The sequence below is a fragment of the Camellia sinensis genome, chromosome 13 (assembly GCF_055761805.1).
Source record: "Camellia sinensis isolate YWXY chromosome 13, ASM5576180v1, whole genome shotgun sequence".
Taxonomy (NCBI): Eukaryota; Viridiplantae; Streptophyta; class Magnoliopsida; order Ericales; family Theaceae; genus Camellia; species Camellia sinensis.
Genome location: NC_138973.1, coordinates 124,025,706 through 124,052,109, shown reverse-complemented (window position 1 = coordinate 124,052,109; position 26,404 = coordinate 124,025,706). Strand labels below are relative to the sequence as shown.

The following is a 26,404-nucleotide window of genomic DNA, read 5'->3' as shown; positions in this document are numbered from 1 at the left end:
TGTAATTCCTTTATATCTTCTTAGTGGATTATTTTGTGGTTGTTGCCCGTGGTTTTTTTATCACAATTGGAGGTGTCCAATTGTGGTTTTTCTACATAAAGTCGTTGTGTCGATTTGTCTTGATTGTTTGATTGAGATTGTTTTATTGCTTTAAATTAATACATAATCACAAATCAATATCTAGCGGATTTCTAGATTTTTCAAAGATATATAACATATGTACTTGCGTAATTTCTCACAAAAATACAGAAATAATCTCATAAAATCGCGTAAGTTCTCACAGATATACCAATGTTGTGATTTTTTAAATTTTTATGGATTAATTTACGTATATTTGTGAAAAGTTACGCGACTTTGTAAAGCAATTTATATATATTTGTAAAAATTTACACAAATACATATGATGAGCGCTTGCACGAATTGCCCTATATTTATATATATATATATATATATATTTCCAATTATTTACGGGTCACCCTACACGAAAAAGTCTTATCATGACAAAAACATCTTTATCTGCCCAACCTTGTGGTCAAGCTGAAGCTGAAGCTGAGGCTGACAAAAGCATATCTTATCTTATCTTATCTTCCCAACCTTGTATATGAACAAGTAGCTCATATTCTTCTTCTTCTACTTCTTCTTCTTCATACATCTGAATTAGTAAGCTTTGAAAAGACCTTGAATAATGGAAGTTATGAACAAGTTCATAACAATTAAGAGGCACATAGAAGGTGCACCACAAGAGTCTGACTTTGAGCTCAAGACTGAATCAATTTCTCTCTCAGTTCAGGCTGGTTCCAATGATGTTATTGTCAAAACCATCTATTTATCAATGGATCCTTACCAACTAAACAGGATGAAGAGTTACAGCTCCTCACAGAAAGCTCACAGTTCTGCAGTTGGCATTATTCCTGGTGAGGTGAGTCACACTAAACATACAAACCTTTTTGTTCTTGTATATAATGGGTAATTATCGGGACTATCGATCCCTAGGATAGTCCCAAGGGAAGGGGGACATGGGGGCGAGCGTTTCACAGGATTCAAATTTGTGTGCTAACCTTATGGAATACTTGGTTTATTGGAATGAGACTGTAATGGAATAATGAATTTATATTGAGAATAAAATCATCACTCACTAATTTAATTGAATGATCGTTTCATTGGGAGGTTAAAAAAACCATTCCATTTTAGAGTTACATCATATACTAATTTCTAGGATTAGAGATTGACTTCTTTCCTTTTTTTTTTTTTTTTTTTTTGGCACTTTTGCCTGCAATTTGCTTAATATATTGGTTATGGGTGTGGACAGGCCATTGATGCTATTGGTTTGGGGAGAGTTGTGGCTTCGGGGCACCCTGGCTTTGAGAAGGATGATTTGGTTTCTGGATTTATCACTTGGGGAGAGTACAGCGTAATAAAAGGAGCTGCCAGGTTAAATAAGTTGGACACCATGGGCTTTCCACTCTCCTATCATGTCGGAATTTTTGGTAACTTTTGTACTCAAACTCCTCAATAAAGCCACTTATAATTACAAAAATTTTATTGAACACTAATATCATTTAGTTATCTCAAATTATTAATGGGAAACTACAGTGGCTTAACCAAAATAATTACCAAAACGTGTGTGCAAACTTTTCTTGTACTATTTTAACATTCAACGATGATAAGTGGCCCGAAAAGTCATGGCTCGAAACACTCAAAATGATGTCGTTTTGGATGCAAAACGACATCGTTTTGACACATTCGAGCCATTCGAACCACAAAATTCGGGTCACCAAACATTTTCCTTTAACATTATATTACTTATTTTGGGTAATGTTAAAATACACGTTTTTCAAAAAATATGTAAGTTATGACACTTTGTAGTGTTGATAATATAAAGGAATATAATCAAATCACTTTTTGTTAATAGATCATAATCAAAATTACAATCACATAACTGAGCCATAACTAATTCCACAATATATTATAACCTAGGGTCATAACCAAACACACGAAAATATAATCAAAACAATAATCACAATTAATCAAAACTAAAGCAGTGTTTGGGAATAGTCTATTTTAATTAATTTTTGACTTTTTATGAAAGACATACAAAAAAGTAGAGAAAGTGATGTCAATGGATATTTTGACTCATTGACTATTTTAATCCCAACCTAACTTGCCAAACGAGACCTAAGTCATAACGAACACCACAATAACTAACATAACCTAACCAAGTCATAGATGAGACATAACTAAATCATAACCAACCAAGTCACAACTAATAATACAATAAGTCATAAGTAAATGTCACAAAAATCTTAAATGATACATATGATACACACATTTTTCATGGTGTGTACTATAAAATTGGGAGAATTGTAGTTTAGGATGTAACACCAAAAAAATTTAACAAAACATAAGAGGTGCAACCCATTTTGTGAAAGGGTTCAACTCAAATATTGAGGGTGCAACTCTTAGTTACACCCTTCCATATTTATGTAAATTGTTTTTTCTGTTCCACTAAACAATTCTTCCCCATAAAGTTTTCGTCCATATTAATTCTTTATACTTATTGATTTGTAATAGCCTATAGCGATCATCAATTAGTGCTTACGTGGTAGGTATGATATCTAGCCAGGACTGGCCCAGCAAACATCTACCAATATGTACCTAGCTAATTACTTACTTCATATAGTGCCAAAGAGTTCCAAAGAGTTATCTAGCAATATGTACCCAGCAAGCATCCATTTGATGAATTAATTTTAATTTTAATATTTTTTTTTATTTTTTATTTTTTATGTAGATTTATATATCAAATATAATGTGTCAAAAATAAATAAATTGTGAGTTGTTGGCAGCATCTTCTGTTGAGTGAACATAGTTGACAGGAGTGAATCACACATGGCCATAGAGAGCAATTGGTCCTTGCTGAGGTCTGTCTCATGTGATGTCAACTGTTTTGCCAAAGTCCAGCGCAGTAATTTAATTAGAGCAATGTTAGAAATGTAGAAAACTAAACATAGACTTTCTGCTGTCGTGAGACATTTGTAAATTTGTGAGATATTTTTGTGTTTATTATGTGTTTGATTCTCTATGTATTTAGACTTTCTTATTTTATTGGGTACTTGAATATAAGGTCTAAAGATCAATGATATAAATGCACACACATAGTTCATATTAGGATTAACTACACTCAATGGTACATAAAAGTATGTGCTTTGTTATTGTTTCTAATTTTTTAATCTTCACAATTTGGTTCCCAAATTAAAAACTGAGTTTAAATAATTCTCACACTCACACCATCCAAACTCATTAATGAGAAACCGAAAGCGTTTTAAAATTTTATTTAAAATTTCGAACAAAATCAAAATGGTCAAATACAACCTTGGACTTTAAAATATGCATTTTTTTTTTAATTATTATTATAAATATGCATGTTTATTATTACATTTTGATTGACAACTTGTTAAATTTATTATATTGTTTTTGTAAAGTTCCAAAATACCCAATCTCTTTCCTTTGAGTAGCATTGATATAACTTATATTTTGATTTTTGTAATTTATGATATAATTAAAAAGTGTTTTGGTGTGTTGTAGGATATAGTGGGTTTACAGCGTATGGAGGGTTTTTCCAAGTATGTAAGCCGAAGAAGGGAGAGAAAGTGTTTGTCTCTGCAGCTTCTGGTTCTGTCGGAAATTTGGTTGGTCAGTATGCAAAGTTGTTTGGATGCTATGTTGTCGGCTGTGCTGGATCCAAACAAAAGGTTTGCCTCCAATTTTTTATTTTTAAATTTTTTTTTAGTGAATTATACGGATAGTCTTGTATTTTGCTTCTTATATTATTTTTGTCTTTATAATTTTAATTAATTTTATTTTCATGCTTAATTTTAGATTTTATATTAATTTGATCCAATTGATAATGCCGATTAGGATTTTTGAATACAAATAGTTATTGAATTGGTTGAAATTAAATCATCGAATCGAACAACTTTACAATTTTACCTATAAAAACATAACGCATGCCATATATGTGGGCATTTTTTTTTTTATTATCAAAAAATATTAACAATTGCAATCAATTAGACTAGATTGAAATAAATTCATAAATTCAAGGTCAAAATCAAATCAATTTAAATTACATGGATAAGAATGACACAAGAGCCAAAATATTAATACCACCAGTGTAATTTGCCTAATATTTTTTTTTTAATTTTTGGTTCTTTGACAATGATGGTGTGGGTATGAATGGTTATTTTTCTCCATCCAACTCCACCGGTATAACCCACTCCATTTTTTTTCCGAACTTTTTCACTCCGATAAGGAAGTGGGACCAAGGGGCGGAATTGTTAAGGGACCGGGCCTCGCCGTGGCCCCTCCCGAAATATATAAAATTTTACTTATACTCCTGTATAATCTTGAGTGTTTACAATATAATTAGTATATTATTTTTAAATTCTAAATAAATTTGATTTGATCCTAATCTGAATAAATTTTTTTTGTTGGCTTTTGAAAACTCCTCCATTTTTTTTACTTATCCCAATTTTTTCAAGTGCTCTTTATAATTGAATATAACCAAAGAGTAATGTAATTAAATATAACCAAAAAGCAATGTTAGAGATTAAGAATTCAGACACAGTATAGTACGAAGAAAAAATAATATGTTATCTAGAATTAATTCTTGTGTGGTGGAGATTCAAACATTATTTTTCTTGATATTATTCTATATCTGAATTATTCGTCTTTAGCATTACTGTACAATTTATATCATCATTTTTATTTACTCTCTGCATATTTTTATGCTTTTTATTAGAACATCATTTTCATTCACCTCTCACATTTTAGGTGAGAGCAATGATAATGACTTCATAATGAACATTCATTTTATATCATTGTAGTGGAATATTTTATTAATATCAATTATAATTAATATTTTTTAAAAAAATAATAGGATAAAATTCAATTTATCCTCTTAGGATTTGATGCTAGAGCACTTTACTCCCCCATCGTTCAAAAATAGTCAAAAAAAAAAAGGTCCCATGTAAGTTTAACCATTTTACACTTAACCTCCCCACAGCATGCGTTGATTTTGAAAGTGGGCTCCAAAAAAATAAAAATAAAGTCAAAGTTCAATTAAATAGTTAATGGACAAATTTACCCTTTATACCTTTTCTTCTCATTTCAAAACCCCAATCTTAATACTCCAATCACCCCATAATCATCACCACCACCTCCTCTTCAATGTCCAAATCTAAACTAAAGATGAAGTTTTTTGCTGCCCCCTTTTTAATTCATGCTATTCATAATTCCCAAATCTATATATATATTAACTTATCTAAACCTAAATTTTCTTATATATATAAAACATATGTATAATCATATATTCAACCGAAATTCAAAATTTTACTACCATCAGAATGTCGTCGATGTCACTACAGCAGCTCCATGGCCGGAATTCCATCTCAGGTTTCTTCTCTCCCTGCCGACTTATCTATTCCCCTCTTTCTATATATTCTTCCACGGTCACTGTACATGCAATATATATACTTCACCTTGTCAATAAAATTTAATTTGAAATTAAAGTGATTGTTGTTGCAGTACAACAAAAAAAGATTTCTATGATGTGCAGCGCACATCATATTATGACTAGTCATAGAAAGTCATTCACTTTCAACGACATGCTGTGTGCCGTTAAAAACTATTTATTGGCAGATTTTGTGCGTCGTTATTACTTTTTCCATGCCATGCTATAGTACGCCGTTAAAAACTATTTAACGACAGATTTTGTACGTCGTTACTTTTTCTACAACTACTTTTGCACGCCATTCATTGGTGAGACAAATAACGACGCTAATTGCACGCCATAAAATATGTAATACAACGACTTATTATGCCTGTCGTAGAATATGCAGTTTTTTTTTTTTTAAAATTCAGCAGGTTCTATTTGACCAATTTTGTACAATCTAACAAATATTACAAACAAGCATCACAAAACATCAATTAATCACCAAAATATTGTTTGAAACATCAAAAAGAGACTATATCCATAAATTATAAACATTCAACAATTATCTATACATTCCAAACATTCAAAAACTATATCCTTAAGTTCTAAACTGTACAAAAAGTTTAACCCATCCAAAACTATGTATATCTAACTTTCTAAACATGTCGACAACTATTAAGAGATTATCTAAAACTACAGAGAACAGTTCCTATAGCAGTTGCAGCTGTAACAAATCCACTTGCTCCTATCACGGAGACAAGGGTGCCCAATGTATGTGTTAAGGCACTTAAACCTGCAGCAATAGCTAGAACAACTAACCCTGTTGTATTTCTTGTTTGCATGACAAAGGAAACTTCACATCAGTACAAAAACCAACAACTCAGGAACAAAAATATTTCTTGAGGTATTAAGAAATGATCAAGAAATTTTAAAACATCAACAAAACATTTCCAAAATTTATAAGGTAATTCAATGGCCCCATAAAAGCAATGTCATAATGAAAAATTAGCAAAAATTCAAGGTCTCAATAGTTTGTTACTAAATCTAGTTCATAAGAAGCTCAAGAGAAAAATCAAATTTAAAAAGAGGAAGAGATGGAATTAATCTACTTCAATGTAGCACCTACTTGGGACTTGCATAATTATGTCAAATGATCTCTATGTATGAGGTTTAGGTTTGTATAGGTTTTATCCATTACCATTGTAAGTTCCAAAATAAAGAGTCCAAGTCAAATTAGAGTCTATTATTTACAAGTTTAAAAAGAAACTTTCAATCCATTATAGAAGAAATTTGGGCAAGTTTTAGTAGCTTTAGGCGCTTTTTGGGACAATGTGATGTAATTCTACCTGAGTACTTGGTAGGAAATACATAAGATACGGAACTATAAGAATAATCCCTAAGCTAATCTTTTTCTTTTTCTCTAATTTTTCGCTAGTATCTAATTCAATCACAAGCTATTACTAATTTCATTGACTCGTGAACCTTATAGCCTACTTCCTGAACTATAGCATGCTCCCGGATCAGCACCATCATGCCTACCATCATGCCTACCATCATCTTGTAACATTCATCGACATGTCTGCGAGAGACCTACATGACAAATGGAATGGGGATCAATACAGTTAAAAGGCAGAAATAAGACAAGGTTAAACCCCTTAACCCAAAATAAGGAATGAAAATAAAACACAAAATAATAATTATTATTATAATCTAACGTCAAGAAAGCATTTGAAAAATCATGAGAGAGACATACTCATATGGTTTGCCTTTCAAATCCACGGTAGCAGGATGCAAAGTAGGTTTCCCAATTGTTGAGGCCCCAACACCGTGACCATAACGCTTTACAGTCATCATTGCCTGAGGTTTATTAATTCAAGAAGTCAACTTTCTCTGCCATTGCAGGTATTAGCAATGGAGAAAGAACCAAAAACACCAACACAAAATAACAGTAAGGTAATGCAACAGATTAACAGAACTGCTTTCAACAACAACAAAAGGAAATAAGAGAACCACAAAATCTAAATTCCTAAGTTCTAGGCTGACATGCCTATAAAATCATCAAGGGATTCTACACTCTCCTGTTGGCCTCAGTTGAACAAGTAGGCCTAGTGGTAGAATTAGGGGTTCTTATGCTCTTTGGATCTCTTATCAAACTGCAAGGTGTGCTTTCCCTGGTGCTCCTATAAGATAATGTGTATTTTCTTTTACAATCAAACTAACATCTAGAGAGAGAGAGAGAGAGAGAGAGAGAGAGAACAATAAAAAGCTATGAATGAATCAACTGTCTCCTGTACCATGAGAACTGATCCTAAGCTTTCTGTAACTAACATTGATATAGAATGAAATTTATAAGCCATTAGCAAGCTGCCAATAACTAAAAGCTGAAAACTTTAACTTTGGTAGTCATGGCTTCAGAGCAAATTATTTTTCATCTTTGAACCACTACTCCAATTATGAAGCAGGGCCCTACTAATCATTTATAATTTTGCACTTTAAAAAGATTACACACCAAATGCATTTGATCATGCTTATGTGAAGGTAATGAGAAACCTTTTTCCACTAGGAAGTGATTTGATCACCAAGATTCCTGCAAAAAGGCTATAATACACATGCATATATGATCTTCTTAATATATATATATACACACACTTCAATAAAACAAATTTCTAATAGTTAGTCATTTTATAAACCAGGGTCAAGCAAAAAGCCAAAGAAAAATCTTGAAACTGATATAACAATACAATACTATCTTTAATTATCAAAAAATAAATAAAACTTGAAATAGATCAGTATATACAGAGGAGCAAAGAACAACTAGAATCTTTCAACCTTTCAATTCTTCAACGGCCAAATTTAAATCCATTTCTTCAAGGACAGAAACAATTTTCACGTGAATTCCATTCCAAATACTAACCCATAGATAATCTCTCCCAAAGCACACAAAAAAACCCTCTTAAATAATCAAAATATATCACAAAGGGAAATAGTTTTCATTTAGATTAAAGAAAAGTAACACCATGATGCGGGAGACACAGGTATATATTTTTCAAACATAAAAAATACATGAAAAACATAACAAAGAAGTTCGAATAAAACAACAACAATTTTAAGACACTAACACTAGAAAGTAAAAATGAAAACACAAACAACCACATAATTATTAGGTTCTCGAATTCTAAAAGAACCAATCCACCTGGGAAAGAGAGAGTAAAATGGAAATGGTTGTCTAAGCAACACAAATAGAGGACATCAACTTAATCAAGAGTAGTTATCTTAGGAGTAAAAGTTCCTGCCTCCAAACAATCCAAAAGAAAGTAGAGCATATTATAGTTTCTTTTCTTACCCAACTTTTTCTCAACAACCAAACAGTGTGTGAAAGCCCTTTGCCTTAGACTAAATAGAGATAAATGAAAACAAGAAAAAGGAAACAAGAAGTATAAATATATTCAAAACTCCAATTTCCAATTTCCACCAAAGTATTTGTAGAAGGGGGACCTAATTGATAAACATGGATTTCAAACACTAAACCCACAAAAGGATCCTACATCTTTCCGCACACTCCAAAACAATGGAAAAATAAGATTTGGTTTCATTTACTTGCATTTTCTCAGTAACCAAACAGAGCAGGAAATAAGGCCCCAAACTAAAGACCAACTTAAAAAACTATAGTCCCGACATCAAACTATTAAAACCAAATTTAAAACCCACTCTCCTTTCTCAAACCACATAAAATTTTTCCCCATGCAAATATAAAAAATATATGAATTTTAATTGTTTATCTTTTTTACAATTTCCCACAACCAAACAGGCATAAAATTGACCTTTACACTACCATTTTCCACAGTATAAAGGATGAAGAAAGCCCATTTTCACACACAAAAAAAAATCTCCAAAACATAGGTTCAAAAATGTTTATTTCGTCCTTTCCCACATTTTCTCAGCAACCCGACAGTGCAAAGAAAACCCTTTTTGGGGAAAAGTAACTGTGATCAAAGAATGATGCTTTTAACAAATTTAAAAAAAAAAAAAATTAAACGAGAAACCCACCTCTCTGTACCTTCAAATCCCAACACAATTTCTCCAAACGAAGTTTCAGTACCACCCACATCAACATTTTTGTTTTCTTGATTCTCTTCCTCTTTAACCCCACCCTCTTTGTTCTTCAAACAATCAATCGATACCGACCCACCAGACCTAGAATTCAAAGAACCCACCCTCAATCTAGAACTTGAATTAGGGTTAGGGTTAGGGTTTTGCAAGCAAGTATCTTTAGGGTTTTGCTTCTGCCTCTTCGAAACAACAAAGAGAATAAAATGTAACAATTTATTTTTCCAAAAGAGAAGTCACTTTTACCAAACCCAAAAACTTGAAAAAAAAAAAAACTACTTTTGTCTTTGGTTTAACAATTAAAAAATTAAAAACTTGGTTGGCCTTGATGTATATGTTCTTTTTCTAATATATATATATACTAGAGATTGTCCGCGCCTAAAGACACTATCTAATGAAATTGTTATATTACAATCTGCGTTGCAAAAATGTTAATGACCATATGAAGTTGCTGCAAGGGGTGTATAAACAAAGGCAACTCACTAGGCTAAATTTTCTCAAAAATGGTGGAGGTGGAGGTGATGTGATGGACACTATGAAGTTATTGCATGTTCATCAAAAAAACTTGAAAGCAGGGATGACACAATTCCTTTTTTTTACTCATACAAATGCAAGTAAAGAAGAACAAAATTCAGTAGAAACAAAAGAATAGTTGAAAATTAACAATCGACAAACAATGACAAACAAAGACTATATCACATAGTCCATATCACCAAACATTTGCTACTGTAGTCTTTTCCTTTTCCGACCCACCTGTAATTTGCAACAGAAAGTAAGCACTTTAGTTGCATGATGCAACAATAAAAACTTGACTTTAAAGTTGGGACAACAATATGCTGCATCTCAATGATCAATTTGCATGCTAAGAGAACTAAGAACAGGTTTTAACATTAGCATCCATGACTCTATCCTACCTGCATATGAAAGGTCCTAATTTGAAACTAATGAAACATGTACTATAGAAAGGATTTTTATTTAAGAGTATTTTAGCATGCTACTTATTGTTTTCATAAATTATGACCTATTCAATTGAATGCTGTTGATCATTACAATCTTTTTCCATCATGATTGAGGCCCTTGAGCTAAATCTTAGCTATTGAATGGTTTTGGTTCCTATAGTAAGCTATAGCAAAGCATGAAATTGAAGCCTTGTTACCATTGCAGTTTATCAAAAGAAATGAAGAATCTCTATACAATGGCAATGAAGGCATATTAACTCACTTCAATTGTTAGAAATATTATACAAAAAATTGCAAATAATTGGTTTGCTTTAAAGAATGATCATAAAATTATAAATCTTAAACCTTTATGGAAAAATAAAAATTAAATGCATAAATATACAGGAAAAATCATACTAAAAACAAAGAGATCTCTACAAGGTTCATCACAAAGAAAAAAGCTTAATCACAAAGTATTTATCCAACTCCAATTCAAAAAAAATTTACCGTTAGTACAGGTCATTGGTAATTACGAAAAAATATTGATGTACAATCTATAGCAATTCAATAGAAAAAGTAAGAAAGATAATTTGCGAACCCAAAAACTTGCAATTTGATAGCATTATGGCAAACCCCAAAAAACACAGTGAAATAGGATTTATGTTGATCAAACATAGGGAGAGATGATTTGCACTATGATAGTATACCCAAAATTTTCAATCTATTAGAATAATAGAAAATTCATAAAAACAAATCTACATATAATTAAAACTCAAAGCACTTATAATACCTAAAAAGCAATCAATGCCATCAATGGACACAATAGCCCTAGAAAAAAACTTCAAGTACCATCAACACCATGTAGTTGTAGGCAGTAGGATTGAGCTTCAAAATCTTCCTTGGGAGCTTTTCTTTATCAATTGATGATGCAAGCAAATTCACATCAAGTAAATAGATGGTTATTCAAATGATAGCAAACAAATAAATACCACAAAAATAAACTGGTAGGCAAAAAAATAAACAATCGACCACAACTTAGAGCACAATTGTTCAGGTAAATATGGGGGAAAACCCTTTTCTTAAAAAATTAAATTAAATATAATGGGCATAGGCATGGGCCATTTTTTTTTTTAAACTCATAATTACAAACAGAGTTAATATACCTTCATTGTTGTTGGATAGAGGTAGAGATTCCTTTCTACAGTACATGCTCCATTCGAAAACAAAGAAAGATTGGAAAGTACACTATAGAAAACATTGGAAAGTACATGCTCCAAACATAGATGCAATTTGTGAGAGATATACATGGAGAGAGAGATTTAATTGTAGTAAGTATGGTACCAAAATTGGATGTATGAAGCAAAATAGAAGAAGAATTTCGTAGGGAGAAGAGCAAAGCCCTAACCTTGCTATTGGCAGAGGTGGGTACAAAGAGAGATATACACTGAGTATGGTACCAAAATTGGATGTCTGAAGCAAAATAGAAGAAAAATTTTGAAGAAAGAAGAGCAAAGCCCTAACATTGCTATTGGCAGAGGTGGAGTGTTGGCAGAGATAAGGGTTTCCAAAAAAAAATTTAGTAGCAAAACAACACAGATACGGAAATGATTCAGAAGTAGAGATAAGTTAGGGAAATGATAACAATAGCATATATATATATAAGATGTAGAAGCAAGGATAGACCAGGTTATCGAAGAATCGATCGGAGCGAGAATACGGAGGTGGATCTCGACGAACCTCGCCAGGCTCGTAATCACTGTCGTAACTAGCTTCGCCACCGCCGCCGCTGTCCGACGGCCGTACCACTAGCTCCACCACCGCTGTCGTAATCGGCGTCGTTTGATCTTTCTCCCTCGCCGCTGAATAGAGATTGAAACCCTTCGAACAGTTGATGATTAGAATCGGTCAAAAGCCAAATAGTTGATGTATATATTGTTTTTCTAATATTTTCTTCCTTTTTTTTTTTTTTGGTTTAATTGGCGGTAGAAAATTTTAACTTGGCGCCTATTTTTTTTAACATATAATACACGACATGCATTGTGCGTCGTAAAAAGGAAATGTTTTTAATGGCAGGCATTGTGTGCGTTGTAAAAAGTGTAAAACTTTTAACGACATACATTTTGTGCACTGTGAAAAGTGCAATACTTTTTACGGCTGCCGTATGTGTGTCGTATATAGTTGATGTATTAACGGCATGCCATATGCATGTCATAGAAAGTTTTATTATTTACGGCAAACATTACAAGCCGTAAAAAAATTATCGTTACTACTATTCACGGCCTACGCAATAGACACGTTGTGGTTGGAAAAGTATTTTCGACGTGCAAAAAAAGCAAATCGTAAAAGTGAAAAACTATGACGTGCATTTATTGTATGTCGTTGATGTGGTGCCGTAAAAAGTCAATTTTGTTGTAATGCTGATAAGTTTCTAATGGTTAAATAAATTTAATTTGGAATTATGTGATTTAATTTGAAATTAATTTGTAACAAACTTTTTGATCGTTGTTAGATTCAAGTGTATACATCTATACATACTTGTAATTGCAAATGTTGATTGCATCTAGTGAGTTGTAGCAATGGTGAGAGTTCACACCAAAGAAAAGCAAGAGAAGATAGTAAGGGGTGTAAATGTCATTTCCTATTTACTGTTAACTAGGACTGGGCATAGGGTAATCCGACCCACAAAAATCGTCCAATCTGAACCGCGTGCATCTATTTGGGTGGTTTCGCAGAATCATTAGGGTCGGATGCAGGCTAGGATTTTCTATTTTGTGGGTTGCGGTTTTTACCCGCACCCACACTCACCCGCCCGTATTGGTGTACATTTTTTTTAAAAAAAAAAAATCTGGACCGTCAGATTTTAATGTAAGTTTTGTAATACTCTTCACTGATAATCAACCACTTTTTTTCATGTCATTATAATAACATTATAACATTATAATAATATCACTCACTGCCTTGTTTAAAATACTTATTTTTCAATTGAAATTTCTTCGATTTTTTGCAAATCTAGTTATGTGATTTTTTTTTTATTTGTTAGTTTTTATTTAATTTTCATTCTAATTTTTTGTAATCCAATTTTAATGGAGGATAGTGTTGAATCTCTCGCAATTAAGAATATTTAAAAATTGGAGAAAAACAAGCCCAAAAACAAATTTTAAAGGAAAAAACTCAATCCACAACCTGGTTGCAACTGACCACACATTTGCAAACCTTATCTGCAGAAACTGCAAACCGCATTGCGAGCGATTGTGGGTTCAATTTTTCCTAAACCACAGACATGTGGGCAGGTCCAAACGGAAAACTAAACTGTCGAAAACCGATCCGCGAGCACCCCTACTATTAACGGTGTTAGAGTTGCATTTTAGTTCAAAATTATATGGGGCTTCTTTGACTATTTTTTAATGATAAGGGGGTAAAGTACTCTAGCGTCAAACCACAAAAGGGTAAATTGGATTTTGCCTTGAATAATATTCTGGTATTTCTTAATTGTACTGTTATGAGAATACATATATCAAAAAAAATCTGAAAGAGAAGACATATTTTGGCCTCCCTCAATTAAAATCCTAGTTCAGCCCCCGAGTGGGACTGAGATGAGTTTTGTTTTACCTGTCACATTTTAACTTGCCCCTACCTCGTATATATTTACTAAAGGAGGACTTATGTGTTGGTCTTAATAGATGGATTAATTGTCCAATAGGTTCTACGATAATTAATGGCATTTTTCATGAAACACTATTAAAAAAAGTCATTAATTGTTAATTTTCAACAACAGTTTGAAAATTTTGTCAAAAAAATGTTAATAATTATAAGTTTTAACGACAGTTTAAAAAAATCGTCACAAAAAGTCACTAATTTTTAGCTTTCAGCGACAGTTTAAAAAATTCGTCACAGAAAAATGTCACTAATTGTCAATTTTTAGCGACATATGTAAAAAATCATCACAAAAAATATTTTTACCGACGATTTTTTTAGGACTTATTTTCAATAAGACCTGATGAGAATTAAATCCAACTGTTAAAACTTAGGGGCACTTACCAATCAGTCCTATTAACTAGACTTATTTACCTACAGGTCCTAATTGATAAATTTATAACTATAAAAACAAGAGACTGATAAACTTATCATCATAACTTTATTCATAAAAACAAGAGACTAATATTTTTATCATTTGATAAATTTATCAAAAGGACTTAATGGGTAATAAGTCTCAAAAGTAGAACCTATTGGTAATTTCTCCAAAAATTTATTGGTAATTTGGGTTTCTCTCATGTTGGGCATCTCAACTTGAGAGAGCATTTAGGTTTGATAGGTCTATTTTAGGACCAATTTTAATAATCCGAACCATTCATTTTTTGGGACTCGTTGAGTAGAATATTAATGTAAGAAATCAAGATGATTAGATATTGGTAGCTATATGTTTGAATCAAATTTATATTACAAAAAATGAATAGTTATTCTTGAAATTATATTTGTTGTCTATTTTTCTAAAACAAATATAATTCAAACATACAACTACTGATATCCAATCATCTAGATTTTTTACATGAATATTCTATTCAACAAGTTCTAAAACGTAAATGATTCGGATCATCGAAGTCGATTTTAAAATGGGACTACTAAGTCCACACACTCTTGACTAACCCAACTAACCCACGCTGCTCTCGCCCCACCCCCACTACCAACCCAATTTGCCCCGCCCCAATATGACACATGGCTAGAGCGGGGGACTTCAAACTCACCCCAAACTTGCTTGTGGACATCCCTAGGTATGGGTGGTGTGGGTGGTGGTGATGGTGTGAGTAGAATGGTCGTGGTGGTGGTGGTGATCATGACGACAGTAGTGTCGGGTGATGGTTGTGTGATATATATCTCATTAGGTTCGAAAAATATTTTTCACAAATTTACCTCATTTTTTGTTGATTATATAAAATATTTTTAGATGACTTTTATTTTTTGTTAAATTAAATGTTAAGAAAATGAAAAAATTCTTTTACAAAAAGGATTTTTGACATAAACAAATGGAGTCTTATTGTCATTAAATTTAGTTCTGAATAATTTCATTTCCTAGAATTATGAGTGTGTGATAACTTGGATTATAGGTGGAATTGCTTAAAGAGAAGCTTGGTTTTGATGATGCATTCAACTACAAAGAAGAAACAGATCTCAAGTCAACTCTCAAAAGGTTTGATACTCTACATGTTTTTCTTTTTTTTTATTTTAGCTTTTATTTTTATTTTTTATTTTTTTGGTAAATTACACCTAGTCTCTTTTATGTTGGGGGCGAGACTAGTGAACTAGCCCTGTTTGTTTTGGGAGATGACGGAGATTGGATTCATAGTGAGTAAGGACCACAAAAAAATATGTTTGTTTGCAAAGTGGAGATTGGGATTGGTAGTCCCTTCGTATTAGTATAGGTCTTGGAGAAAGAGGTTAGCAAAGGCCTCCAAGAGTTGATTTCAAAACTAGTGAGGGGATTAGCTTGGCAAAAAGACTGTTTTGCCCATGTTGTGTGTTGTGAATTTGTGTGTATTTTTTTTTGGGCATTACGTTGTTATACATATAATATTAAAATAATATAGGTCAAAAAATATTTATAAAATATAATTTTTAATATTAAAATATATCAAAAACACAAAGGGTATTTATGATATTTCATATAGTCAATCCCCTCACTAAAATATATCACAAATAAATAATTTTTCTTAGTTCTCTCACTAATAATCTCCTCAATAATAACACTCAAACTAACTCTCAAAACAAAGGGGTAATCCTAATCCACATATATATGATAAAGGAAAAAACGATTGTGATGTCAAGCATTGACAAGTGTTATTTGTTTCCAGCATTATGGCACAAAATTGAATCACTAGAATCAACAATTCCACCAAATACACATACACACACACATATATATTAATAATATAATAAAATAAAATAAGGTGAAATTATGCTTAGTTATAGTCTCTCCCATATCATATTATGTTTTTAGCAAGAGCCTTGTGGAATGAGTAAGTTATTTTTATGAAATTTTTTCCAAACAAATTGTCTATATTTTTGGGTTTATGGGGGACATATAACATTAGGTTCAATAATTAATCTTTTTTGGCGCTAAGAATATGTCGGAAAAGTCGTCATCAGTACCGATGGCAGTGGCTAGTGATAGTAAGGTGGACAAATAAATAAATAGATAGGTGACACATTTATATATTGTTGGAAAAATATATGAAAACTCTGTTTGATTAACAAACTGAATTAGATATTAGAAGATAAAAGCAAAATAAATAATAGAGAAATAATGGAATCGAGGCGCAGAAGTCATCAGCTGTCCTTAAGAAATGATTTCGCCCCATTTGGTGCAAATGGCTACTGGCGGTCGTTCTCCAGGATACAACGGTGGGTCTTGATGGCATGCACTCACCAAGCAAGACTTAAACTCATCTAAGAAATAATCCAAAGAAACCAAGAAACTGTGTGGGAAAAATAGAGAAGAAAAGAGAACTTTTTCTGTATATATTGTATTAGCTCACACGCGCGGCCAACCATCCGAGTCCAAATTCAATGTGCGTGTGTGTTTATATATATGGACTTCACACGTATAGCCCAAAGCTTACATAGTCTCCCCCACATCCTTGGACCTTACCCAATAACAAAGGTCTACATATAAGAGGTGTAAGAAAACTAATAAGAAATCAATGTGGAACATAGAAAGGAAATTTTGAAACACTTCTAACAATCCCCCACATGATTCAAAATTAAATAAATAATGAAGTAAAAAAAAAAAAAAAAAATTCTGGGCTTAACTTGAGATGCATTGATGTCGATGTCTTGTGGCTTGAATCGACACTTAGTGTTTACAGAATGTAGATCATAGGTGAAAGGTGACTCAAATCTTAAACCTTCCACCTTTTGGATGATCTAGCAATGCTGCATACACACCTTTAGTATTCATGATGAGTTCTTGGATTGGCGCAATAAAGCCATGCGCCTTACCTGGATTTTCATGAGTGCTCTAGAGAATTAGCCCTAACTCTCATAGGAGGCGGCCCTACCTCCAGACTCACATAGATGAACCCATCAAGTGTGTAATGCTTCACACCACCTTTACAGGCTATGAGTTCATTAAGAGGCATTTGCTTATCTTTATTTAGTTTAGCAGCTTACACTATTTTTGTAACGCCCTCAAAATAAACCCATAATATCATACAATCAAGATATAGAAAAGAGATAGTATATTACAATCATCAGAGTATTACTTACAAATTTATTACATGTTAACAGCAAAAGCAAATGCCCTACGGGCTTATAGCTTTCCAAGTCAACACTTGGTTACAACAAGAAGAGTACTAACTCAAATATATATTAAGCCCTTGGCTTGAATTTACATGTAATACAACAAAAATTAACAAAAAAGTCTTTAACTCCCACGACCATCCAAACTAAGATCTCGGGGGCAGCATAGTACTTGAACTTGAAAATGATGTCCCATATAGGGTGAGCCACAGCCCAGTAGAAATATACTAAACCAACTATAAACAATGACAAAAATAACAGCATTCGATAGATGGTTCACACTTAGATTCCAACTTATATCGTATTACAGTTTCATGACAGTCATGTCCATGTTACAATTCATTTTCCATTTCCTTTTCAACTCTAAGTTTGAAAACAAGGCTCAGAACTTGGCCAAACAATTTAATGAGATTATAACTAATCATTAAAATACTTTCGAAATTCATGATGGATACACATTTTGGTGCTGTATCAATAACACATAAAATCACTTATGTACTTCACAAATGATACACATTGCAGTGCTGTACCAATAAAACAAGAACACTTCACAATTGATACACATTTTGGTGTTGTATCAACAAAACATAGAAACACTTCTATACTTCACAAACGATACACATTGTAGTGCTGTATCAATGTCAAACAAGATCCGGTCTAGAGGTCCATCCCCCATCTTCCCCTAAACCGTGGAGTACATCCCCCATCTCCTCCCACACAAAACAATGTATATAAGCAATTATCATATACAAATTCAATCAATCAATACAAAATTTGGTGTATTATGCCAACCGCTATATTCGATAACATACTCAATTGATTAGTTTTAGTTTGCCTAATCATCATGCATTGTCTACAACAATCAAGACTATCCTCCACCGATAGCCCCAAGCAGTTATTTCTAAACAGGAAATAAATGCACCAAATGGATAAAATACCAACATTTACCTAGGTGAGTGATAAATTAATCCAACTACACCCTTTAATCCCATACCATTCTAATTTGAATATTTCCTATTCAATTTCTCATTTCCCAAAATTAATTATACCAATTAATTTATCATGCAATTAGGGCTTTTTCCCAAATTCACAATACCAACCCTAAGGTTCCTTTTTCATCAACAATCCAACACCAAGTCCATTTTCCAATGTATTGCATACATAAGAGTTTATATGTTTGAAAACCCATCTTTTGAAAATTACACAAAGGCCTCCAAACTTTCTCGAAATTACCCAACAACCCCCAACATATCGAAATACTAAAATTTAAAGACAAAGCTCATAAGATGGAGTAGGATATCCCTACCTCGAACTTAGAGCTAAAACGGAGGAGAGGACCAAACTCAAAGTGCTCCAAACTCCAAACTTTTCAGATGAAAATGTAGCCCTCGACGATCAACACACTTTTTGTAAAGGTCAAAGGGTAGAAGAACACTCTAACCAGATCAATCCTAAGAGAGAAGGGAGATTCTAGAGAGAGGAGCTCTCAAAAATGGCTTTTCGGAAAAGTAAGAGAGAGAGTGAAAGTTGAAAAGTGATTCAAGAATGCACAGTTGCCAACTGATATACGCATGATCTGCTCGAGCGGAGAATAGAACGCTCGAGCGTCAAGCACAAAAACTGGACCCGCTCGAGCGCAAGAAGGCCAGCTCGAGCGCCAAGACACAAGAACAGAATACATCCACTCGAGCGCGAAAACCAGTTCGCTCGAGCGCAGATTACCCCCTCTCAGAACTTTCGCAGACAATGAACACCCCACTCGAGCGCCAACAGACCCGCTCGAGCGTGACCCGCTCGAGCGTAAGGAAACCCGCTCAAGCTTGAAAAACACATCTGCAGAAGTTTTGCAGAGGCACAGATACTGGAAGTGTGAAAACTCCGCTCGAGCGTGATATGGTCCGCTCGAGCGTATAACCAAAACTCTGGGCAACAAGGAAAGGGACTAAGGCTCAACCAGCCTGTTCGAAACACGCCCAACACATCCTAAAACTCAGACATACGAAATCTAAAGGATGACAATAGGACACACAACCACCAACTCCACGAAACCTAAGACCGGAACACTGTACATAAAGGGGACAAACCCGGGATTGCTATAATTTTCATCATAGGGAGGGACAATTAAATAGTAGTGCTGTCTTGAGCCTCTTTGTCAGTTGTTTTTATCCATTGAACCTGCTTCATGGGATCTCCAATCACATAGGTTGGGTTGCCATCACAGGTGACTTACTTAATGGGCTTAAGTCTCATTACCCTCTATGTATTATACATCACTTTTCTAGTGAGCCCTTTTGTCAGAGGGTCTACCAAGTTCTTCTCTGATTGCCCAAACTCAAGAGCTATTACACCATTATTTATAAGTTCTCTAACAATGTTGTGCCTTAGTCGAATGTGCCTCTTCTTTCCATTATACACTTTGTTGTTTGCTCGAGCTATTGCTGCTTGCGAATCACAATGCAATGAGATAGATAGGACTGGCTTCTCCCATATAGGAATATTAGCTAGAGATTCCTTAGCCATTCATCTTCATTACCTACCATTTCTAGAGTAACAAATTCAGATTCCATAGTAGAAGAGGCTTTACAAGTTCGTTTGGATGATTTCCATGATATAGCACCACCTCAAAGAGTAAACACATAACCACTAGTGGAATTAGTTTCACCATTATCTGAAACCTAGTTAGCATCACAAAATCCTTCTAATACAACAGGGTATCCTATATGGTGAAGACCTAGGTTCATAGTACCTCTCATGTATCTTAACAGTCTAGTTAAGGCTGCCCAATGTTCACGGTTAGGATTGTGTGTATATCTACTAAGTCTACTCACAACATATGGAATGTCTAGGCGAGTAAAATTCATTATATACATAACACTACCAATGAATTTGGCATATTCAGATTGTGAAAATCTATCTCCCTCATTCTTTTTAAGATGGTGGTTAGGATCATATGTGGTTTTAATAGGGTATCATTTTTTTTTGAGGAGTTTTCCAACATAATGTCATTGTGACAACACTAAGCCAGTTGATTCACAAATTACTTTGACCCCTAAGATAACGTCTACCTCTCCTAAGTCTTTCATGTCCAAATTTGAAGATAGGAAAGCCTTGATTTCGTTTACAATGCATAAATTAGTATCCATAATCAACATATCATCTACATATAAGCATATAATCACACAAGAAGTACCAAAGCATTTGTTATAAACACAGCTATCTGACTCGTTTACTACAAATCCATTTGATATTAATGTTTTGTCAAATTTTTCGTGCCATTGTTTAGGAGTTGTTTTAAACCAGACAGAGATTTTACAAGTCTATATACTTTCTGTTCTTGTCCTCAAATTACAAAAACTTCTAGTTGAGCCATATAAATTTCTTCTTCTAAATCTTCATTTAAAAATGTTATTTTTTGTCCCTTTAGTGAATAACTAGTTTATGTATAGACGTTATTGCAATTAACAGTCTAATAGTGAAAATTTTAGTTACAGAGGAATATGTGCCAAACTAATCTACTCCTTTTTGTGTGTAGCCTTTAGCAACTAGTCTAGCATTAAATTTATTTATTGATCCATTAGCTTTTATTTTTTTTCTTAAACACACACTTGCAGCCTATGGTTTTAAATCCTTTAGGCAAGTCTACTAATTCCCAAGTATGGTTAGCCATTATAGATTCCAGTTCACTATTTATAGCATTTTTCCAGAAAAAGTGGCGTCTACGAATTTAATGGCTTCGTCATAAGTTTTAGGATCTTCTTCAGTGATAAACGCAGTTACAAAATCTGGTCCAAAACTAGTTTCCACTCTAGGTCTCTTACTACGTCTTAAATCTTGTGATGTTTCCTCGGTCTTAAGACTAGGCCGAATAGCTGCATGAATTTGTTTAGGAATTGGTTGTTTCATAGGAAATATATGTTCAAAAAATTCTGCATCTTTTGCCTTCATTATATTGTTAGCTTCCATAATATCTTTTTCACCTTTTTATTACAATAAATCTATAGGCAACACTGTTTAGAGCGTAACCAATGAAAATACAGTCTATGGTTTTAAGAGTAATTTTACCTCTTTTAATACTTGGAAGCCCGACATTGGCTAAACACCCCCACACTTTAAGATGTTTTAGATTTGGTGCATGTTTTTTTCAAAGTTCGTAAGGGGTTTTATGCGTTCTTTTTTGTGGAACTCTATTTAAAATGTGACATGCTGAAAATATTGCTTCCCCCCACATATTAGAAGTTAGTCCAAAGCTAATTAGCATTGCGTTTATCGTATTCTTATGTGTTCTATGTTTCCTTTATGCTATCCCATTTTTTTTAGGAGTGTAAGGTGCAATGGTTTCATGAATTATGCCATCAATTTAAGTTGATTGCTATCATATTCCCCTCTCCAATCAGATCTAACTCTTTTAATTTTCCTATCTAGTTGGTTTTCAATTTCAACCTTGTATTTCAGAAAATGCTCAGTTGCTTTATCTTTATTTCTTAACAAATATACCTTAGTGAATCTAGAACAATCGTCTACAAAGGTTATGTAGTATCTTTTACTTCCTCTGCTCATATAATTTTTAAAGTCCCCCAAGTCACTATGTATAAAGCTCTAGGACTTCTGAATTCTTTTCTACAGATTTAAAAAGTTTCTTGTTAAATTTAGCTTCTACACAAATTTCACACTTGTATGTGTCACAATTTTTAAAATATGGAATTAAATTTAATTGTCTCATTATTTTAACTGAAATATAATTTACGTGCCCTAATCTAGCATGCCACAAATCAATAGGCTCAACAATATAAGCAAAGGAAGCACTAGCTTTATTAGCATTTTCAGAGACAATATTCAGCACAAATAAACCCCCATTACAATATCACTTTCCCACAAAATCCCCATTATGAGTTAGCACAAGTTTATCAGAATCAAACATGAATTTAATACCAACCTTGTTAAGAAGGGATCTAGAAATTAAATTTCTATGCATATCCGGCACATGAAAATTGTCATTTAGGTCAAGAGGTTTACCGAAAGTGAGTTTAAGTAGAATTTTTCTCTTACCAACCACGTGAGTAGTGCTAGCATTTCCCATGTAAACATGTTCACCATCACCAATAGACTGATATGTAGCAAATATATTTCTATTGCTACAGGAGGGTAGCCCTAGTGTCTACCACCCATTGAACCATGTTGCCAACAAGATTTTCTTCAGACACAACCGTTGCTATTATTTCAGTTTCAGTCAAGTTCGCTTGTGGTTTTTGTTGGTGAGGTTCCTTGCCTTTCCAGTTGTTGTATTCCGAAGCATGATGACCAATCTTACCACAACGAAGCAAGATCCTCTCTTTTTCTTGAAAACTCCATCGGGTTTTCTAAAATGATTGTTGTGGTTGTGATTGTTGTAGATATTGTTGTTGTTGTTCTTTACATATATATATATTTTTTTGTTGAAGTTCCTCCCATAGTGTGAATGATGGTGATTATGTTGTCTTGCTGTATTTTTCACCTCCACCACATTTGCTTTTGATGTGAATTCATGAGCATATTCATTTCTGTCTTTCATCCGGTTGGATTCTTCAATGCGAACATGAACAATAACTTCTTCCAAACTGAGGTCCTTTTTCTTGTGATTGAGAGAATTTTTGTAATCCTTCCAAGATGGTGGCAACTTTTCTATAGGTGCCATAGCTTGAAAGGTGTCATCTAAGTTCATTCGTTCGGCCAAAATGTCATGAACTATATTATGTTATTCATGAATTTGCTCGATGACAGATTTTTCATCATTCATCTTGAAGTTTAAAAATCTGCTCACCACTTACTTCTTTGTACCAGCATCTTCTGTTGAATATTTTCTTTTCAAAAATTCTCAAATCTCTTTTGCAGATTTGTAACCACAATATATATCAAACAAAGAGTTGGAAAGAAAATTCAAAATATGACCACGACAGATTTTGTTATCTTTGTCATACAAATGAATGAATTCACTTCGAGCTGATTTGAAAACATCATTAGGAATTTGATCATTAAACAGAACGTAATCAACATTGAGAGACATGAGAAAAAATAGATTTTTTTCAGACTAGCATTTGTAGTGATTTCCATTAAAGGGTTCTAGTTTGGTCATATCACAAACAACAGAAACAACAAAAAAAAAAAAAAATTCATGTTTATTAATCATGCAAAATCATTTCTTAAGATTGTTGGAAAAATATATAAAAACTCTGCTTGATTAACAAACTGAAATAGCTACTAGAAGATAAAGCAGAATACATAATAGAGAAAGAATGGAACCGAGGCACGGAAGTCAATCTGCTGTCCTTAAGAAACGATTTCACCCCACTTGGTGCAAATAGCTGCTGGCGGTCGTTCTCCTGGATACAACGGCGAGTCTTGATGGTGTGCACTCACCAAGCAAGACTTGAACTCGTCTAAGAAATAATCCAAAGAAACCAAGAAACTGTGTGGGAAAAACAGAGAAGAAAAGAGAACTCTTTCTGTATATTAAACTACTAGAAATATGTATATATGTAATTCCAAGTTTGAAAGTAAGGTAAGAATAAATCAAGGATTTGATCAAACAAATTCCTTGAATTATGAATCAGTCAAAATCCCTTGAATTATGAAACAGATAGTTAATTACTTAATTATAGTTAATTACAAATAGAAATGAATCTTACAGAAAATCAATGAGAGGGAAAAATACATATATATATACTGTATTAGCTCACATGCACGCCCGTCCAACAAGTATGCATGTATATATATATATATGAACTTCATACATATGGCCCAAATCTTGCATAGTCTCCCCTACAGTCTTGGCCCTTACCCAATAACAAAGGTCTACGTATAAAAGGTGTAAGAAAACTAATAAGAAATCAATGTGGGACAAGGAACATGAAGGAAATTTGGAATCACTTCCAACACACACATATATATGTGTGTGTGTGTGTGTGTGTGTGTGTGTGTGTGTGTGTGTGTGTGTGTGTGTACTTGTGTAACATTTGGATAGATAGATGAACAGATTAATGACATTTGGACAGACAGATAGGTAGGATTTGGACAATGTGTCTTTTTAGACAAATAGATATCATTTTAACTCCAAAAGACTAAAACTTGGAGATATTGGTCTAAAAGTTTAAAAATGAACAAGTGGCCAAAGTGCCCTATAAACAATTATATATTCTCTCCATAAAAAGTTCAAGTTATTATATACTACATTTATTTATTTTACAGGTACTTCCCTGATGGCATTGACATATATTTTGACAATGTGGGAGCTGATATGCTTGAAGCTGCAGTTTCCAACATGAACCTATTTGGTAGAGTTGCAGCTTGTGGGGTAATCTCTCAGTACACAGACGTCACAAAACGAGCTGCACCGGACATGATTGATGTTGTTTATAAGAGAATCACTATCCAAGGCTTCTTAAGTACCGATTATATGAATGTTTATGCAGATTTCCTCTCAACAACTGCTGATCACCTTCGCAATGGGAAAATGAAGGTGCTCGAGGACATTTCACATGGCGTGGAAAGCATTCCAACCGCTTTTATGGCACTTTTTAGCGGTGATAACATTGGAAAAAAGATTGTTCAAATCACAGCAGATGTTTAGAACTCATTTTGAGTATTAGATGTGTAATAACTCGACCCTCGTATGTGTTTCTAGTATACTTTCAGTCCCTCATTCTGTGCATTTAAATGCTTACTGTGAAATTTTATGTGAAATTAAGTATAATTAAGTGAATCTTATGAATATGGATTCGTATCTGTCTAATAGGAGAAAAATCTGTTACAATTTTAATGTTTGGATCAGAAATTGAAGGCCTTAGAAGCTTAATAATCTGAAATTGATTTTGCATTTGAGATCAGCATGATTTTTAAGTCATAATACGATTTTCTGTGAAATTTCAATTTGGAATGATTAAATTGATTGATTTTCGTCTTTATTCACCTTATATATATATATATATATATATATCAATGCTCTTTAAACATTTGACTTAGAGCCTTATACAATCTCCTAAGAGAGAGGGAGAGTTAGAGAAGAAAAGAGTTTGAGAGGAAGAGGAAAAGTTCTTCAAGGAAGAAATTGGGAAAATTAAGAGGGTTTATAGAGATTTTAACTCAAGGTATGTTTAACCCATTCTAATTGACCCCTCTCTTTGAATTGAGTAGGAATTCCTCTATATTATGTAAGTTAGGGTTTATAATATAGATCAAGCATGTGTTAAGTGATTAATTGGAATAATGTTTCTTGTGTTTGGTTGATTTGGGATTATATTGAACTGTCTAGTGAGAATTACATCTCATTTCTTCAATTGACAGGCTTGAGCTCAATTATGTAGACAAATGGCCATGTGTGTATATGTCTATGTGTGTGTAAAGTTGGAAATCTCATGGAATTGAGTTATGTTATGAGTTTTAAGGATTAAAGATCTAATCCATATTCAGATTGTTATATGTTTGTAATTCCTATTTACGTGATTTTTGAACCATATTCTAGCAATTAATGGACCAATTTTGAGCCTTGTGAATGCTTACCAAAATTGGGTTTTTTGCTTGAATTTCGGATTGCAAAACAGGGCAA

The 26,404-nt window shown here is 33.2% G+C and overlaps 1 protein-coding gene across 2 annotated transcripts; it reads left to right on the top strand.

Annotated features, from left to right (window-relative positions):
* Window positions 1–469: 469 nt before the first annotated feature.
* LOC114269659 (2-alkenal reductase (NADP(+)-dependent)) lies at window positions 470–25,572 on the top strand. 2 transcript variants are annotated; one of them, XM_082903328.1, is made up of 6 exons: window positions 470–919; window positions 1,310–1,487; window positions 3,583–3,749; window positions 15,636–15,718; window positions 25,048–25,153; window positions 25,272–25,572. In XM_082903328.1, exons 1-6 carry the CDS (start codon window positions 686–688, stop codon window positions 25,314–25,316), a joined length of 813 nt encoding a protein of 270 aa, XP_082759454.1. In that variant the 5' UTR covers window positions 470–685; the 3' UTR covers window positions 25,317–25,572. The 2 variants fall into 2 exon arrangements, with proteins under 2 accessions (XP_082759454.1, XP_082759453.1); XM_082903327.1 differs by having other exon boundaries at window positions 25,048–25,572.
* Window positions 25,573–26,404: the final 832 nt, after the last annotated feature.

What these genes read in the sequence shown, in the direction of transcription:
- LOC114269659 (XM_082903327.1), top strand. Translation starts at nt 686, where the DNA reads ATGGAAGTTATGAACAAGTTCATAACAATTAAGAGGCACATAGAAGGT. An exon ending in CTATCATGTCGGAATTTTTG is followed by an intron (nt 1,488 to 3,582) that starts GTAACTTTTGTA and finishes GGTGTGTTGTAG; the next exon opens with GATATAGTGGGTTTACAGCG. An exon ending in CTCAAGTCAACTCTCAAAAG is followed by an intron (nt 15,719 to 25,047) that starts GTTTGATACTCT and finishes TTTATTTTACAG; the next exon opens with GTACTTCCCTGATGGCATTG.